At 47.8% G+C, this 17,196-nt stretch overlaps 1 protein-coding gene across 1 annotated transcript in view; it reads left to right on the forward strand.

Moving 5' to 3' along the window:
• The window catches only part of mdga2a (MAM domain containing glycosylphosphatidylinositol anchor 2a), an 842,847-nt gene that overhangs the window by 239,010 nt on the left and 586,641 nt on the right, over positions 1–17,196 (forward strand). Inside the window, exon 10 of the mRNA XM_070877927.1 lies at positions 537–842. Within this exon, the coding sequence (XP_070734028.1) occupies positions 537–842 (306 nt within the window). The remainder of the gene's footprint in view (positions 1–536; positions 843–17,196) is intronic.

Raw genomic sequence — 17,196 nt, forward strand, 5'->3', positions numbered from 1 at the left:
TTATATGTCTGCTTTCTGATCTGTCTATATGTTCTGTCTCACATTGTTTGACCGTAGAGAAAGGCCTGGCTTCCTAGTGGCGACTGATTTCACAACCAATGTCGCAATTAAATAGAATTTGATCTTCACCCTAAACATTAGGAACTTGTTTTTCTGTAAATAAAGAGACTAAAGAACCTCTTGCCAATTCTTCCTTCTATTTTTTGTTATTCTCGAAGTAACTTCCTTGAGAGCAAAAACCAACAGAAAATTACATAGTAAGCAATTCATAGTATAACAAAGACACTTCTGATCCAAAAGAGCTCCATATGCTTGTGTGTACCTTCTACCAAAATGGATACTGACGAGGGTCATTATGTGTGCTATGCATTAGATAACTAAGGTGAAATAATGAAATCTAGGAGCTATTAAAAAGCAATATAGATGTTGTGATTTTCCAAACAATCTTGAACTGTTTCCAGTGCTCAATTCATGATGCTGCAATGGAATGCAAAGCCATTCGGTGAAACTGAGTTGTCTTTATTTCTGTTTACAAGTTCCGCCAACCCTATCCGTCCCAAAAGGAAGGTCACCAATGGTTGCTCGAGAAGCTGACACGGTGGAGCTGCAATGCTTGGTTTCTGGGAAGCCCAAACCCATAATCCTTTGGTCCCGTTATGATAAGGAAAAGGAAAAGGAGCTGCCAATGCCCGATGGCTCCATGCAAACAGAAAGCTATGATGGATTACTACGCATTGTGAATGTGTCCAGGGACATGAATGGAATATACAAATGCCAAACGAGCCAGTATAATGGATTTAATGTAAAACCGAGGGAAGCAGCTGTACAGCTCATCGTGCAATGTAAGTAATTCATATTTCTCTTTGCACTATAGCTTCCTGGACATTAATAACTATTGATTCTTTCCAGCCAGAGCAGATGAACAATATTCTGCTATCAAAATATTGTCCAGAAGTTTTTCCATCCTGTCGGACTCTAACAATTATAAATAGAATTGGCTCCTGTTAAGCATACAGCCAATGAAATTATCATCCATTTATAGAAGTTTGGTTCACAAAAACACTTTAAATTCATTTCTATTAAAGATGTTTTAATCCAAGTGCTAAATTTCTCAGCATATTACCAGTTTTACACACTCACAGCCTTTCACATACTAACTTTAAGATCCTATTTTGTACCTTTGATTTAGCAGCTTTACAGACTAGAAAATGAAAGGGTTTGATGGACAAATATTGTATGCTAGTCACTTCTTTTCTGAACTGTCTGGAAAAGTCTTAATCTGAGTGCAAATAAATTGTCAGACAAGGTCATGTTTTAGCCCAATGGTGTTAGATTGAAAACATGAAATGACTGCAGATGTTTCCTGTCCCTCAGTGTTCATTTAATGTAAATCTAGTTAGGTGATATGATCCTCAAGGAGTTGTATGAACAGGATTGATGGACACTGAAAAATGGCTCCAAATCAGGACTGCTAGGTTGAAAAGAATAATATGGGGATTCAATTTCCCCCTGACTAAGAGTAGGCAACTTACCGATCTTTAAGATTTTTCTTCGCCCCAGTCCATGGGGCGGATCTTGTGCCGATATTCACCTCTTTGTTTTGTATTTCTGGTCGAGGTGGTGCTGAGGGGCGGAAGTGCCCTTGGATTGAGTTGGCTGCCCCAACGAATCATCAGCACTGCACTGCTAATGCCGGTGTGTCGCTGATGACGTCAGCGCGACGGGGACATGCTGTGTCGTGCTGCCGTGTCACAACGTCCCTCCCCTTCAGTTAAAGGGGAGGGTCACTGTGACCTCTGCAATAAGTTTAGTCAGGCCCATTGGGCCACCAGGAAAGGTTTTGGCTGGGCCAGTGGGCTGATATCCAAGAGGAGGTGCCGGGTGGCCTGTTGGCGGCCTGGCCGAACCCGTGGGCACCACTGTCAGGCCGACAATTAAAATAAAATGGAGGTGCCATTTAAGGGTGGACTAGCTGCCCAAGCAGACACAGCTTCCCACAGGGGAAAGCTGTCAGTGGCACCGACAGGGCAATTTCCCGTGGGGGTCAGAAAGGGGTCGCCGCTGGGTGGTGTGAGGTCGGTGCGTGCCTGATGGGTGGCGCGGAAACCCGTTCCCGCCACTCCTGGCCAGGGGGCAATTTAGGATGGGTCAGCCCATCTGTCTGCCCTCAGTCGGTAAGGCTTCTCCCCTCCATTACCGCCTCTTAGATGGTGCTACACCACCCTTGGGACTATTCCCCCCCCCTTTCTTATTCCCGCCTCCTTCCCTTTCCCAGTGCCCGTGGACATGGACCTCCCCATGTTGATACCAAGCCAACGTGCAGCATTGCACCCCAAGTGCCGTCGCTGTCATGGGGGGGGGGGGGGGGGGAGTCAGACATTGCAGGTGGAATTAATGGGGTCTCAGGAGAAGCTCACAATGTGGAAGGTGAGGCTTCAGAGCTGGCAGATGATGTCAGCTCCCAGCTCCCCACCCTCAGGTGCTGTTGGCTTGACTACTATGGCATGGGGTGCTTCCGCGCCATGTCTCGCGGCAATTGACGGCGTCGGCGGTTCACTCCATCGTGGCGTTCATATGCAACCTTTCCTGCGACTGCCACTCTGATAGAGCCACGATGTTTGTGGCTATTGTAGTCATGGCCTTGAGCAGCTCTCGACCTATGTCGACGCTAGCCTGTGACAGACGCACCATGTCCTGGTACACGCCAACAGCAATCGACCTTTCCTGCACCAACCTCAGTTGCTGCGGCAAAGACGCTGCAACACTGGGGGGTGCCTTGCTGCGCACAGCTTGGTCCAGCAGATTTAGAGGAACCATGGGGGAATCCCCTGAATACAGACTCCATGGTGGAGGATGTTCCAGCTGTGGCACATGGAGCTGGTGTATCCTCCTCCATCTCCATCCCCAGCTCCACCACCACTGGCTGCCGGATCAGCGGCTCTTCCTCTTCAGGAGAGGGCTGGGTGACTTCAGAGGTGGAGGCAGTGGGTCTGTCCTCTGTGTCGCTGTGGTCTGAATCATCTGAGTCTGTAAGTAAAAAACAACATTTTAAAAAGCTTGGCATCAGGGGAGGGGTCAGGGTTACATTAATATATGATAGAGTGACTTATCGCAGTCTTACTTAAATGTCCACCACTGCTGCAGTACTACATTACATATTGCAGACAGACAATACATATACATATGCATTGCGTTACATGCCCCCAACATTGCAGTACATCACATGAGCCCAACATTACAGTGCAATAAACTTACATTACATTAGGCCAACATTACAGTTACAGTTACATTACATGAGAGGACCGCAACACACATTGTATTGTATTCAACTGACCATCCTGTGTGGGTGGGTCAGCTCCAATACTGGTGGTGGCACGGTTGCTATCCCCAACCAGGGACAGGGCATGGATCTCTGTATGAGTAAGAGGCTCCTGGGCTGTGGGTCCTCCCCCCATTCGATACTGATCGGCTCCTATTGCAGACAGTAAAGTAAAAATCTTGCGCGCGCACACACACACCTCTTGTCATTGCCTGTAAAGCACGAATACATCGCTGTAACCTTAAGATAAATAACATCATCCGTGTGACACTGAACCTACATTTATACGGTACCGAGCACTTGGTGGGGTGCATAAATAAAATCATTACTTACTCTTGCTACCCTCACCAGGTCATTCCACCTCTTACAGCACCTTTCCCCGATGCGTACCATTGTACTTTGAGGACACAGCCTCCTGATCTCGTCCCATATTCGGTTGTACTCCTTTGGGGGGGTGCTTTCCACAACCACCCCTGGTTAGCTCGGAGTACCTCTCTGTCGTCTCATCGAAGGCAGGCGCCCTCAACTTCTCCTCCTTCTCAATGTTCCTGCGCTTTGATGTATTTTTTTAACATTGCCATAATCATTTTACTGGTATGAATTTTGGTTGCTTAAATATCTCGTCTTCAAAGTGAAAAATTATTAGTTGTTAGCAATATATTTCCACTGTGCTATGTATTTTTAAACTCACTGCCCGTCGACTACCTTGCTGCTCCTTTTCACTCTCTCTCTCTCTCTCTCTCCTCTTCAAATCACTGCACATGCGCGGTTGACCCCTGACCCCAAAAATCGTGGAGTAAAACGTGTGCAGCTCTGTGCCGCACCGCCCATCGAACAAAACGTCGATCTGGATCGACTACTAAGATACGTACTGCCCGATGCAGACCGCTGCCATACCGGCGAAATCATTTTGACCAATTTTGTCCTCTTTGGTCTCGGTGGTGTGAAACAACGAGAAATGGGCGGATCTTGTGTATCGATCAATTTCGGGCCTCATATACTGATCATAAATGGCATGCATTACCTTTAGTATGCTCAAATCCATGCACTGCAACCATGTTATTAATTGGTATGAAGGTAAATCTAGGTAAATAGCATTTGCTGATTGTTCAAAAAGTGTGCAAAATCTTTTGAGTTTCTCAGCCTTAGCACGATTTCAATGTCAAGCAGGCTGCTAAAAGACATTGGGGCTGAATTTGTGGCCCCGACAGGTGCAGGGCCCCGCAAGTTCCGGGTTTATAAGCCGCTGACAGGCAGTCTGGCACCCCCTCTTGGGTGCCAGGTTGCTGACCCATCCGAAACCCTCCCTGGCGACCAAGTGGGCCTGACTAAAGCCCATGCAGAGCTGAAAGGGAGGGACGCTGTGACACGTCAGCACGACGCGGCACGCCCGTGTCGCGTTGCCGTCATCAGTGCAGCGCTGATGATTCGGGGCGACAGCCGACCTGACCGATCGGAATTTTCGCCCCACAGCCGACCCGACCAAAATTAAAAATACAAGACCGGAATATCGCTCAATTCTCTGCTCCATGGATTGGGGCAGAGAAAACGCTTGAAAACCAATGACTGCACCTACACTTAGTCCGGGGGTGGGGGTGGGGGCAATTTTGGCCCCTATATGTTTTCACGAGGCTAAAAAAAAATTACCTTATTGGACAGGGCTTTTAATGTATAAATGAGTGCTAAAATTTTATTTTTCTATTTTTAAAAAACTCTTACGCTTGTAAAAGCAGGCTTTACCAGGCATAAGCATTTCAAGGGCACTCTCTGGGCAGAAGTTGGGCAAATAGTCTCTCCGCCCGCGAATTACCTTTACTTTCGGATTTGTACGATCTGCCTGTCAGCGGCCTGGCCGAACCCATGGTCACCATTGTCGGGCCGACCTCGGAGTCGACTGACAAGTAAAATAAAATGGCGTCCGCGGCAGTGTACCTTCCCCTTTAAGGGAAGCCGTGCTGCCCAGGCACACGCAGCTTCCAGCAGGGGAAAGCTGTCGGGGGTGCCGAGCGGCGGCCGCTCCACTCCCGCGGGAGCACGGGCGGGGTGTTAAGGATCACCGCAGGCAAAACCAGGTAGGGCAATTTATTAAATGTCGCTCTTCTCCATGCCGACTAGGCAGAGAGTCATTACCGACTGGCTCTTAAGGAAAGGGGCAATTTCGGCCCCATAATTTTTTTCCAAAAATTTAATTAAATGGTATTTTAGTTCATTTTAAATACGTAATTTAAAAAAATTTCACGTGCTCGTGTATTTTTTAAGTGATTCCCATTTGTACTTATGGGAGTTCCGCACCGACCCACGTGAACCACATGCGCCCCTGGGATACATAGGCCTTTACCCGCAGGACCCGGTTAGGCCCAGGAGCGCTAATCTACGAACCTCCTGGACCACCAGGTAAATTCGTAGATGTTTTGTAGGTTGGAGGCATCCGCCCGCGCGAAGCCTCCGACCGCAAATTTCTACCCCATCTTGTCCAAAAAAGAAATCTTTTCTTTATTTAAAATTGACAGAACATTCATTTCTGTTGTCAGTCCCTCTGCGTTATTTGACACAATTAATTACCATTGCACACTTCGTATGACTTGCTCCAGTGGTTTGATGTTCGCTTATTCATACAATGGATGTTGTTAAGGATGAAATGTGAGCAAGTAGGAAAAGAAATGTACGGAATGCCTGAGCACTTGGCTGAAATGTCTCCAAGCACTTCAACTGAATTGCTTTTGGAATGGGCTAACTGTTGTTGTGTGGGCAAACCGAGCTGCCATTCTGCCTCAACAATATCCCACAAATAGTAATGAGATGGTTAATTTGATTTTTGATGACTTTAGTTGGGACGAAATGTTGACCAAGGCACTGAGTATTCCCCTACACGTCTTTAAATGGGGCCAAGGGATCCATAACATTTATCTGAACAGGCAGATGGTATTTTGGTTTAATTTCTCATTTAAAACAAAGCATATCCAACAAGAAACTAGGGCGATCAAAGCAGAGACACTGGTATACATACATATGTAAAAAGGTTAAATAAAAAGGTATAGAGTCAAGAAACCATTTCCACTTGTGGATGCATCCAAAATAAGGGGACATAAATAGAAGATAGCCACGAACTGATCAAACTAAAAAATGAGGTGCTAATGTGGAAATTGCTACCACATGGAATGGTTGAAACAGATAGCATCTGGATTGCACTGTTGCACCTTTTAGTGTCAGCTGTGGCTCAGTGGGTAGTACTCTCGCCTCTGAGCCAGAAGGTTATGGGTTCAAGTCCTATTCCAGAATCTTGAACACAAAAATCTCAGCTGCCACTCCTGTACAGAACTGAGGGAGTGCTGCACTGTCAGAGGTGCCATCTTTTGGATGAGAATTTAAACCGAGGTCTGGTCTCTCAGGTGGACGTAAAAGATCCCATGGCACTATTTTGAAGAAGAGCAGGGGAGTTATCCCCGATGTCCTGGCCAATATTTATCCCTCAACCAACATCATTAAAACTGATTATCTGGTCATTATCACATCGTTGTTTGTGGGAGCTTGCTGTGCATAAATTGGCTGCTATGTTTCCAACATTACATCAGTGATTACACGTCAAAAGTTAGCTGTGAAGCACTTTGGGACGTGCCGATGTCATGAAAAGCGCTATATAAATGCAATCCTTTCTTTCTTTCATTGATGCATTTAGGGGAAATCTTGTTCCATATATGAGGGAGTAGGAAATAGAGGGACAGGGTGGGAAGAGGCTTGTGTGGAAGAGTAATGCATGGAATGCCAACCTAAGGTCCAGTTGTGCAATCTTCTGCCCCAGATTATTACCGTCTGAAACGAGGTATCCTAGGATAGCTCCTAAAACTTCCAAAACAGAGAACAGTAGTGAATATTCCATTTGGACTCTGCAATCAATTACAGAAGAGAGATCACAGAAAGCCATTACTATGTAAGTTAACAGATGCATAACTCAAGGCAAGGATTTCTAAATAGAAACATCCCCGAAGCTGGATTATTAAGAGAACATTATGGGGCCAAATTTGCTCATCTTTATGGCCCCGTTAGTGCCTCCGAGGGTCGCTAACAGGGCACAATGTTGTTTTCGCTCAGGGGAGGAAACGGCGAAATTGCCCCAGAGGTTTGGTGGGGCACTGTCCCGGCAGCGCCATGCCCCGCAATTAGCGGCCCGGGCTGGCGCAAAACCGGCGATGATGTCAGCGCCGTGCGCACCAACCCCTCACCACAAATATAACAACACTCCCCACCAAAGTCAATAGTGTAACTATTTACAATGTGAGTCGATCTGGGGCCCTTCTTGCTCTGGTTGATCGTCTCGGTGTGAAAGCTGGTGTTGTTGAATCATTTGTTGGGCCCTCACTGGGCTTCTGTGCAGCTGGCCTTGCTGGGCTGCCTGGTGTGTTGGACCCTGCAGGGCTGCTGTGGATGATGGGTTCTGCTTCGTGGTCAACCATGGTGCCGGTTGCCACTGGTGTGTATGTTGGGGGATCAAAAAAGGTGGGTCCAAGGTGGGTTGTTGAGGATAGTCCGTGAATCTCAGTTTGATTTCGGCCAAGTGTATCCGATGAATGAGTTCATTTGAAAGTTTGACCCGAAACACCCTGCTCCCCTCTTTGGCCACAAGAGTGCCGGGAAGCCACTTGGGACCTTGTCCATAATTTAAAACAAATACAGGATTATTGATTTCAATCTCACGTGATCCATTTGCGCTATCATGGTATGCATTTGTTGAAGCCGCCTGCTCTCTACCTGTTCATGTAGATCAGGGTGAACTAACGGGAGTCTTGTCTTAAATGCTCTTTGCATGAGCAGTTCAGCAGGTGGGATCCCAGTGAGTGAGTGGGGTCTCGTGCGGTAGCTAAGCAGGACTCGGGATAGGCGAGTCTGCATGAGCCTTCAAGCCTTGCCTGATGGTTTGCACTGCTCTCTCTGCCTGACCATTGGACGCTGGTTTAAACGGGTCAGATGTGACATGTTTGATCCCGTTACGGGTCATGAATTCTTTGAACTCAGCACTGGTAAAACATGGCCCGTTGTCACTCACCAGGACACCAGGTAAGCCGTGTGTGGCAAACATGGCCCGCAGGCTTTCAGTAATGCCAGCGGTCATGCTAGCCGACATTATCTCACATTCAATCCACTTGGAGTATGAGTCCACAACCACAAGGAACATTTTACCCAAGAACGGGCCTGAATAGTCGACGTGTACCCTAGACCATGGTTTGGAGGGCCAAGATCATAAACTTAGCGGCCCCTCCCTGGGTACTTTGCTTAACTGCATGTAAGTCCACATCGATACCAGGACACCTCACGTGAGATCTGGCTATCGCTTTCATCATTACGATGCCTGGATGGGTACTATGGAGGTCATTGATGAAGGTGTCTCTGACCTTCTTGGGGACCACTACTCGATTGCCCCACAGAAGGCAGTCTGCCTGTATAGACATTTCATCTTTGCGCCGCTGGAACGGCTTTCTCTCTTCCTGCATTTCCACTGGGACACTGGACCAGCTCCCGTGAAGCACACAGTTTTTGACTAGAGATAATAAGGTGTCCTGGCTTGTCCAGGTTTTGATCTGCCGGGCAGTGACAGGTAATTGCTCATTCTCAAATGCTTCCATAACCATGGCTAGATCTACGGGCTGCGCCATTTCCACCCCGTGGTGGGCAACGGCAGCCTACTGAGATCATCAGCGCAGTTTTCTGTGCCTGGCCTGTGGTGGATGGCATGGTTGCATGCGGACAACGTGAGCGCCCATCTCTGGATGTGGGCCAATGCGTTGATATTTATCCCTTTACTCTCGGAAAACAGGGATATAAGTGGCTTATGGTCAGTTTCCAATTCGAATTTTAGCCTAAACCGGTATTGATGCATTTTCTTTACCCTATAGACACACGCTAACGCCTCTTTTTCAATCATGCTGTAGGGTCTCTCGGCCTTAGACAGACTCCTGGATGCATAAGCAACCGGTTGCAGTTTCCCGAAATCATTAGCTTGTTGCAATACACACCCGACGCCATATGACGATGCATCACATGCTGGTACCAAACGCTTACATGGATCACACAACACAAGCAATTTCTTTGAGCATAACAATTTTCTCCATTTTACAAAGGCATTTTCTTGGCTTTTGTTCCAAACCCATTCGCCCCCTTTTCATAGTAAGATATGTAGTTGTTCGAGCAGTGTGCTGAGACCTGGTAAGAAGTTACCAAAGTAGTTCAAGAGTCCCAGAAACGACAGCAGCTCCGTTATGTTCTGTGGCCTCGGTGCGTTCTCAATTGCTCCGTCTTCGCTTGGTGGGCCTGATGCTGTCTGCCGCAATCCTCCTTCCCAAGAACTCCACTTCAGGCGCCAGGAAAACACACTTCGAGCATTTTAACCTGAGCCCCATGCGGTTGAGTCGACTAAGAACCTCCTCCAAGTTCTGCAGGTGCTCGACTATATTCCGACCTGTGACCAAGATGTCGTCCTGGAAGATCACGATGTGCGGGACTGACTTCAGTAACTTTCCATGTTTCTCTGGAATATCGCCGCCGCTGATTGGATTGCAAACGGGCATCTGTTGGACACAAAAAGACCTTGTGCATGTTGATGCAGGTGAGGGCCTTCGATGATTCCTCCAGTTCCTGCGTCATGTCGGCTGAAGTCAGATCCAGCTTCGTGAATGTCTTTCCTCCCGCCAGCGTTGCAGAGGTCGTCGGCCTTTGGTAGTTGGTATTGGTCTTGCAGGGAGAAACGATTGATAGTTACTTTGTAATCACCACAGAATCTGACGGTCCCGTCTCCCTTGAGAACTGGGACAATAGGACTGGCCCACTCGCTGAATTTGATCGGTGAAATGATGCCCTTGCGTTGCAGCTGGTCTAGCTCGATGTCTACCCTTTCTCTCATCATGTACGGTACTGCTTTCACCTTGTGATGGATGGGTCGCACCCCCAGTGGTGGATCTGCACTTTTGCTCCTTGGAATTCCCCGATGCTTGGTTCGAACAGCGAAGGAAATTTCTTTAAGATCTGGGCACACAAAGTTTCGTCAGTGGGTGATAGCGCTTGGACATCGTCCCAGTTCCAGCATATCTTTCCCAGCCAGCTCTTGCCGAGCAGCGTGGGACCATCGCCCGGTACCACCCAGAGTGGTAGTTTGTGCACCGCTCCATTGTAGGAGACCTTTACAGTAGCACTGCCGATTACAGCAATCAGTTCTTTCGTGTAAGTTCTTCGTTTCGTGCGAACTGGAGTTAAGACTGGCCTTGAGGCCTTTCAAAAGTCTATTTGCCCATGATGGGCTGGCTCACGCCCGTGTCCAGCTCCATTGACACTGGGAGTCCTTTTAGTTCAACATTCAGCATTATCGGGGGACAGTTTGTGGTGAATGTATGCACCCCATGTAGCTCTGCCTCCTCTATCTGAGGCTCGAGTTCATCATGACCCTCCATGGATCTGTCCTCTGCAACATGGTAGTTTGCAGGTTTAACAGGATTAGCAGCTCGCCTGCACACTCGTTGAAGGTGTCCCATTGTGCTATAGCCCTTGCAAATGTACTCTTTGAATTGGCATAATCACCCCCGCAGCGCCATCAAGATGTTAATGGCCTTGCGTTCATCCCGCTTGATGGTGGACTCTGAGTCATCTGCAGAAGTGCAGCTACAGGTATGTGTGACTTGCCCTATACGTTACGGTTCGAACAACATCACTTTGTTTACAGTACTTGTAGCAGCACTTGTCTGCTGAAAGATTTGCTTCACATTGTCACTGGTGGCAATGCACGTGTGGGCTATCGCGATGGCCTTACTCAAGGTTGGGGTCTCTACAGTCAAAAGTTTGCGAAGTATGGTTTCATGGCCAATGCCAAGTACGAAAAAGTCTCGGAGCATGTGTTCCAAATGTCCTTCAAATTTGCAATGTCCTGTAAGGCATCTTAGTGACATAACTCGCCACTTCATGACCTTCAGACTTTTTGTAGGTGTAGAACCGGTACCTCGCCATCAGAACGCTTTCCTTCGGGTTCAAATGCTCTCGGACCAGTGTGCACAAATCGTCATACGATTTCTCCGTGGGTTTCGCTGGATTGAGCAGATTCTTCATGAGGCCATACGTTGGTGCCCCACAGACGGTGAGGAGGATCGCCCTTCATTTGGCAGCGCTCTCTTCCCCATCTAGCTCGTTGGCCACAATGTATTGGTCGAGTCACTCCACAAAAGTTCTCCAGGATTCCCACTTTTCTCTTCATCTTTGGGTTCGCTAGCTGTATCTCATCGCCATTGTTGTGTATTGAGAAAGAGTCAGAATGAACACTGTGAGCTCAAAGTAAAGTGTCACCTTCGCCTTTTATTGCAGGTCTCCAGAGTGCCTCTCCAACCTGTGAAGCCTCCTTAAATACCTGTGCTCCCAAGGGATTATGGGATCCCTTGGGGATGAGCCCTCTGGTGGCTGTACAGAGTAAATACAAGTATACATATATAACTGTTTCCATCCCAGGTTTTAAAGGAACTAGGTGAGCACATTGCAGATGCCCTGACTATAATCTTACAAAGTTCTTTCAATTCAGGAATTGTTCCTTCAAATTTTAAAATTGCACATGTCACTCCACTGTTCAAGAATGACGAGAGGGGGAAACCAGGGAATTTTCGACCAGTTAGCCTAACACCAGTTGTCGGGAAATTGCGAGAGGCTATAATTCGTCGTCGTCATCATCATCATCATCATAGACTGTGCCTCGGAATCGAGGAAGATTTGCTTCCACTTCGGAAGTGAGTTCTTTGGTGGCTGAACAGTACAATACGAGAGCCACAGACTCTGTCACAGGTGGGACAGATAGTCGTTGAGGGAAGGGGTGGTTTGGACTGGTTTGCCGCACGCTCTTTCCGCTGTCTGCACTTGATTTCTGCATGCTCTCGGCGTTGAGACTCGAGGTGCTCAGCGCCCTCTCAGATGCACTTCCTCTCCTTAGGGCGGTCTTTGGCCAGGGACTCCCAGGTGTCAGTGGGGCTGTCATACTTTATCACCGAGGCTTTGAGGGTGTCCTTGTAGCATTTCCACTGCCCACCTTTGGCTCGTTTGCCGTGAGGGAGCTTCGAGTAGAGTACGTGCTTTGGGAGTCTCGTGTCTGGCATACGAACAATGTGACCTGCCCAGCGGAGCTGATTGAGTGTGGTCAGTGCTTCAATGCTGGGGAAGTTAGCCTGAATGAGGACACTGATGTTAGTGCGCCTGTCCTCCAGGGGATTTGTAGGATCTTGCAAAGATATCGTTGGTGATATTTCTCCAACAACTTGAGGTGTCTACTGCACATGGTCCATGTCTCTGAGCCATAAAGGAGGGCAGGTATTACTACAGCCCTGTAGACCATGAGCTTGGTGACGGGTTTGAGGGCCTGGTCTTCGAACACTCTTTTCCTCAGGCAGCCGAAGGCTGCACTGACGCACTGGAGGCAGTGTTGGATCTCGTCGTCGATGCCTGCTCTTGTTGATAGGAGGCTCCCGAGATATGGAAAGTGGGCCACAGTGTCCTGGGCTGCTCCGTGGAGCTTGATGACTGGGGGCAGTGCTGTGCAGTGAGGACAGATTGGTGGAGGACCTTTATCTTAAGGATGTTTAGCGTAAGGCCCATGCCTTACGTAAATACGTCGACTATGTCCTGGAGTTCAGCCTCTGTATGTGCGCAGATGCAGGGCGTCGTCCCCATACTGTAGCTCGATGACAGAGGTTGGGGTGGTCTTGGACCTGGCCTGGAGACGGCGCTGGTTGAACAGGTTCCCACTGGTTGTGTAGTTTAGTTCCACTCCAGCAGGGAGCTTGTTGACGGTGAGGTGGAGCATGGCGGCAAGAAAGACAGAGAAGAGGGTTGGGGCGATGACTCAGCCCTATTTGACCCCGGTCCGGACGTGGATTGGGTCTATGGTGGATCCGTTGGTAAGGATCACGGCCTGCATGTCGTCGTGGAACAGGCGGAGGATGGTGCCAAACTTTTGGGGGCATCCGAAACAGAGGAGGACGTTGCATAGACCCTCGCGGTTGACAGTGTCAAAGGCTTTTGTAAGGTCGAAGAAGGCCATGTATAAGGGCTGGTGCTGTTCCCTGCAATTTTGCTGTAGCTGTCGCGCTGCAAAAATCATGTCAGTTGTGCCCCATAGGGGATGAAATCCGCACTGCGACTCCGGGAGGAGCTCCTCGGCCACGGGAAGACGACGATTGAGGAGGACTCTAGCGACGACTTTCCCAGTGGCTGATAGCAGAGAGATTCCTCTGTAGTTGCTGCAGTCGGACTTGTCCCCTTTTTTAAAGATGGTCACGATTACTGCATATCTGAGATCCCCTGGCATGCTCTCCTCCCTCCAGGCTATAATTAAGGATAGGGTGACTGAATACCTCAAAAATTTTCAGTTGATCAGAGAGAGCCGGCATGGATTTGTGAAAGGCAAGTCATGCTTGACAAACCTGATTGAATTTTTTGAGGAGGTGACTAAAGTAGTGGACAGGGTAATGTCTTTGGATGTTATTTATATGGACTTCCAGAAGGCATTTGATAAAGTCCCACATAAGAGACTGTTAACTCAGATAAAAGCCCATGGAATTGAGGGCAAATTATTGACCTGGTTATGAAATTGGCTGAGCGGCAGGAGACAGGCAGTGGGGATAATGGGCAGATACTCAAATTGGCAGGATGTGATGAATGGTGTCTCACAGGGATCTGTGTTGGGGCTTCAACTATTCACTGTATTTATTAATGACTTAGATGATGGCATCGAAAGTCATATATCCAAATTTGCCGAAAACACAAATATAGGTGGCATTGTAGGCAGTGTGGATGAATGCATAAAATTACAAAGGGATATTGACAGATCAAGTGAATGGGCAAAATTGTAGGAAATGGATTTCAATGTAGGCAAATGTGAGGTTATCTATTTTGGACCTAAAACAGGATAGAACCGGGTACTTTCTAAATGTTGAAAAGCTAAAAACAGCGCATGTCCAAAGAGACTCGGGTGTCCAGGTACATAGATCATTAAAATGTCATGAAGAGGTACAGAAAATAATCAAAAAAGCTAATGGAATGCAAGCCTCTACATCTGGAGGACTAGAATACAAAGGATAGAAGTTATGCTGCAGCTATACAAAGCCCTGGTTAGACCACACCTGTACTGTGAGCAGTTCTGGGCACCACACCTAAGAAGGATATTGGAGAGAGTGCAGCATAGTTTATCAGAATGATACCCAGACTCCAAGGGTTAAGTTACGAGGAGAGATTACACAAATTAGGATTGTATTCCGAATAGAATTTAGAAGGTTAAGGGGTGATCTGATCAAATTTTTCAGGATATTAAGGGGAACAGAGCAGGTCGATAGAGATAAACTATTTCGCTGGTTGGGGATTCTAGGACTGGGGGCATAGCCTAAAAATGATAGCCAGACCTTTCAGGAGTTAAATTAGGAAACACCTTTACACAAAGGGTGGTAGAAGTTTGGAACTCCCTTCCACAAATAGAAATTCTTGCGAGATCAATTATTAATTTTAAATTGGAGATTGATAGCTTTTTGTTAACCAAAGGTATTAAGGGACATGGGCCAAAGGCAGGTATATGAAGTTAGGTCGCAGATCAGCCATGATCTCATTGAACGGCGGAACAGACTTGAGGGACTCAATAGCCTACTTCTGTTCCCATGCTCCTATGTGCTCTGCAGTTTATTATATGATAGAAATATATAGAATCATACAAATTTACAGCACAGGAGGCTATTCGGCCCATTGTGTCCGTGCCGGCCGAAAAAGAGCTATCCAGCCTGATCCCACTTTCCAACTCTTGGTCCATAGCCTTGTAGGTTATGGAACTTCAAGTACACATCCAAGTACTTTTTAAATGTGGTGAGGGTTTCTACCCCTACCACCCTTTTAGGCAGTGAGTACCACACCCCCTCACCACCCTCTGAGTGCAAAAATCTCTCCTCAAATCCCCTCTAAACCTTCTACCATTTACTTTAAATCTATGGCCCCTGGTTATTGACCCCCCTGCTAAGGGGAATAGGTCCTTCCTATACACTCTATCTAGGCCCCTCATAATTTTATACACCTCAATTAGGTCTCCGTTCAGTCTCCTCTGTTCTAAAGAAAACTACCCCAGCCAATCCAATCTTTCCTCATGACTAAAATTCTCCAGTCCAGGTTGTCATGTATTTAACTGTCATTGTAACCCATGTATAAACTGGCCTAAGTTGTACACTGTGAGAGCATTGACTGCTAGGTGGTGAACTTGTGGGAGACACTCCTAACCTGGACTTTCATGTATAAAAGGGGAAGCTCCACCCACCTTCATCACTTCAGTGCTGGCTAATAAAGGTACTGGTCACAGAGTGACCTTCTCTCAAGTATGGACCTCGTGTGCATTTATACTGTATAGTAAGGACATATCATTGGCGACGAGAAACTGGGATTTAAACCACGTGAACATGGCCACTAGCAGCACAGACGAGAGGTACTGTGTTGGTGAAGATTGGGACGACTTTATTGAGAGACTACAGCAAAGTTTAGTCACTAAGGAATGGCTGGGACAGGATTCGGCCGACAAACGCAGAGCTCATCTCCTGACGGTTTGTGGATCCAGGACGTACTCCCTGATGAAGGACCTTCTAGCGCTAGAGAAGCCGGCGGACAAGACGTTCGAAGAGCTCAGTAAGTTGATAGGGGAACACCTTAAACCGGCGAGCAGCATGCACATGGCGAAACACCGGTTTTACACGCACCGGCAGCGAGAAGGGCAAACGTTCCAGACTTGGTGGCAGACCCCTGGCGACTGCCGAGCCTATGTAAGTTCCCAGATGCATGCAGAGCGGAGATGCTGCGAGACTTTTTTATTGAGGGCATTGGACAGGCTGGGGATTTCAGGAAACTGATTGAGACCAAAGACTTGACCCTGGAAATGGCGGCTTTATGGCCGAGACATTTATCTCAGGGGAGGGAGAGACCAGAATGATGTTTGACAAAAATCTTGGTTTAAATGCAGCAAATGGACAGAGAGTCAACATTGTTAACGCGGCACACAGTTCTCCAGGCAGACAGGGGCAATTGGACATGCCCGAGCATGTAGTCGAACCCAAAGGGGGAATTCAACAGAGACAATGGCTAGCTGAACGGCGATTCATGCCATCGCAAGGGACAATGCAGCCAGTAATGGGGCCATCAACACCTGTCAATGGTGCGCTTAAGGACAGTTACAGAGACAGAGACGATCAACTGGTAATGGACCTTTTGTCTCCAACAACGGCTCATGTTGGAGGTGTGGAGGCAAACACCGAGCCAGAGCTTGCAGGTATCAGCAATATACCTGCAGAAACTGCAACGTCAGCGGTCACTTGGCGCATATGTGCAGGAAGCCTACAGCCAGGTTGATGTATGAGGAGGACGGGGCCGATGTAAGCCCTACGAGGCCAAATGGACACTGGGGAAACTTGCTGGAAGCTGAAGTTCAGCGAGTTCATGTGGAGCACATATACAGTTCATACAACAGAACGCCACCGATAATGATGAAAGTGCTCCTCAGTGGCATCCCAGTATCAATGGAGCTAGACACGGAGGCCAGCCAGTCCCTGATGAGTATCAAACAGTTCGACAAGTTGTGGGCGTCCAAGGCCAGGAGGCCAGAATTTTTGCCAATTGACGTACAGCTACGGACATATACAAAGAAGATCATTCCGGTGCTAGGCAGTGCCACGGCAGTCGTGATCCACAAAGATTCAGAGAACAGGTTGCCATTCTGGATTGTCCTAGGGGACGGTCCCGCACTGCTGGGGAGGAGTTGGCTGGCTGTCATGAACTGGAAATGGGGCGATGTCATTGCAATTTCTTCTGTGGAGCGAATATCATGCTCACAGGTCCTGGACAAA

The sequence above is a fragment of the Pristiophorus japonicus genome, chromosome 4 (genome assembly GCF_044704955.1).
Source record: "Pristiophorus japonicus isolate sPriJap1 chromosome 4, sPriJap1.hap1, whole genome shotgun sequence".
Classification (NCBI taxonomy): Eukaryota; Metazoa; Chordata; class Chondrichthyes; family Pristiophoridae; genus Pristiophorus; species Pristiophorus japonicus.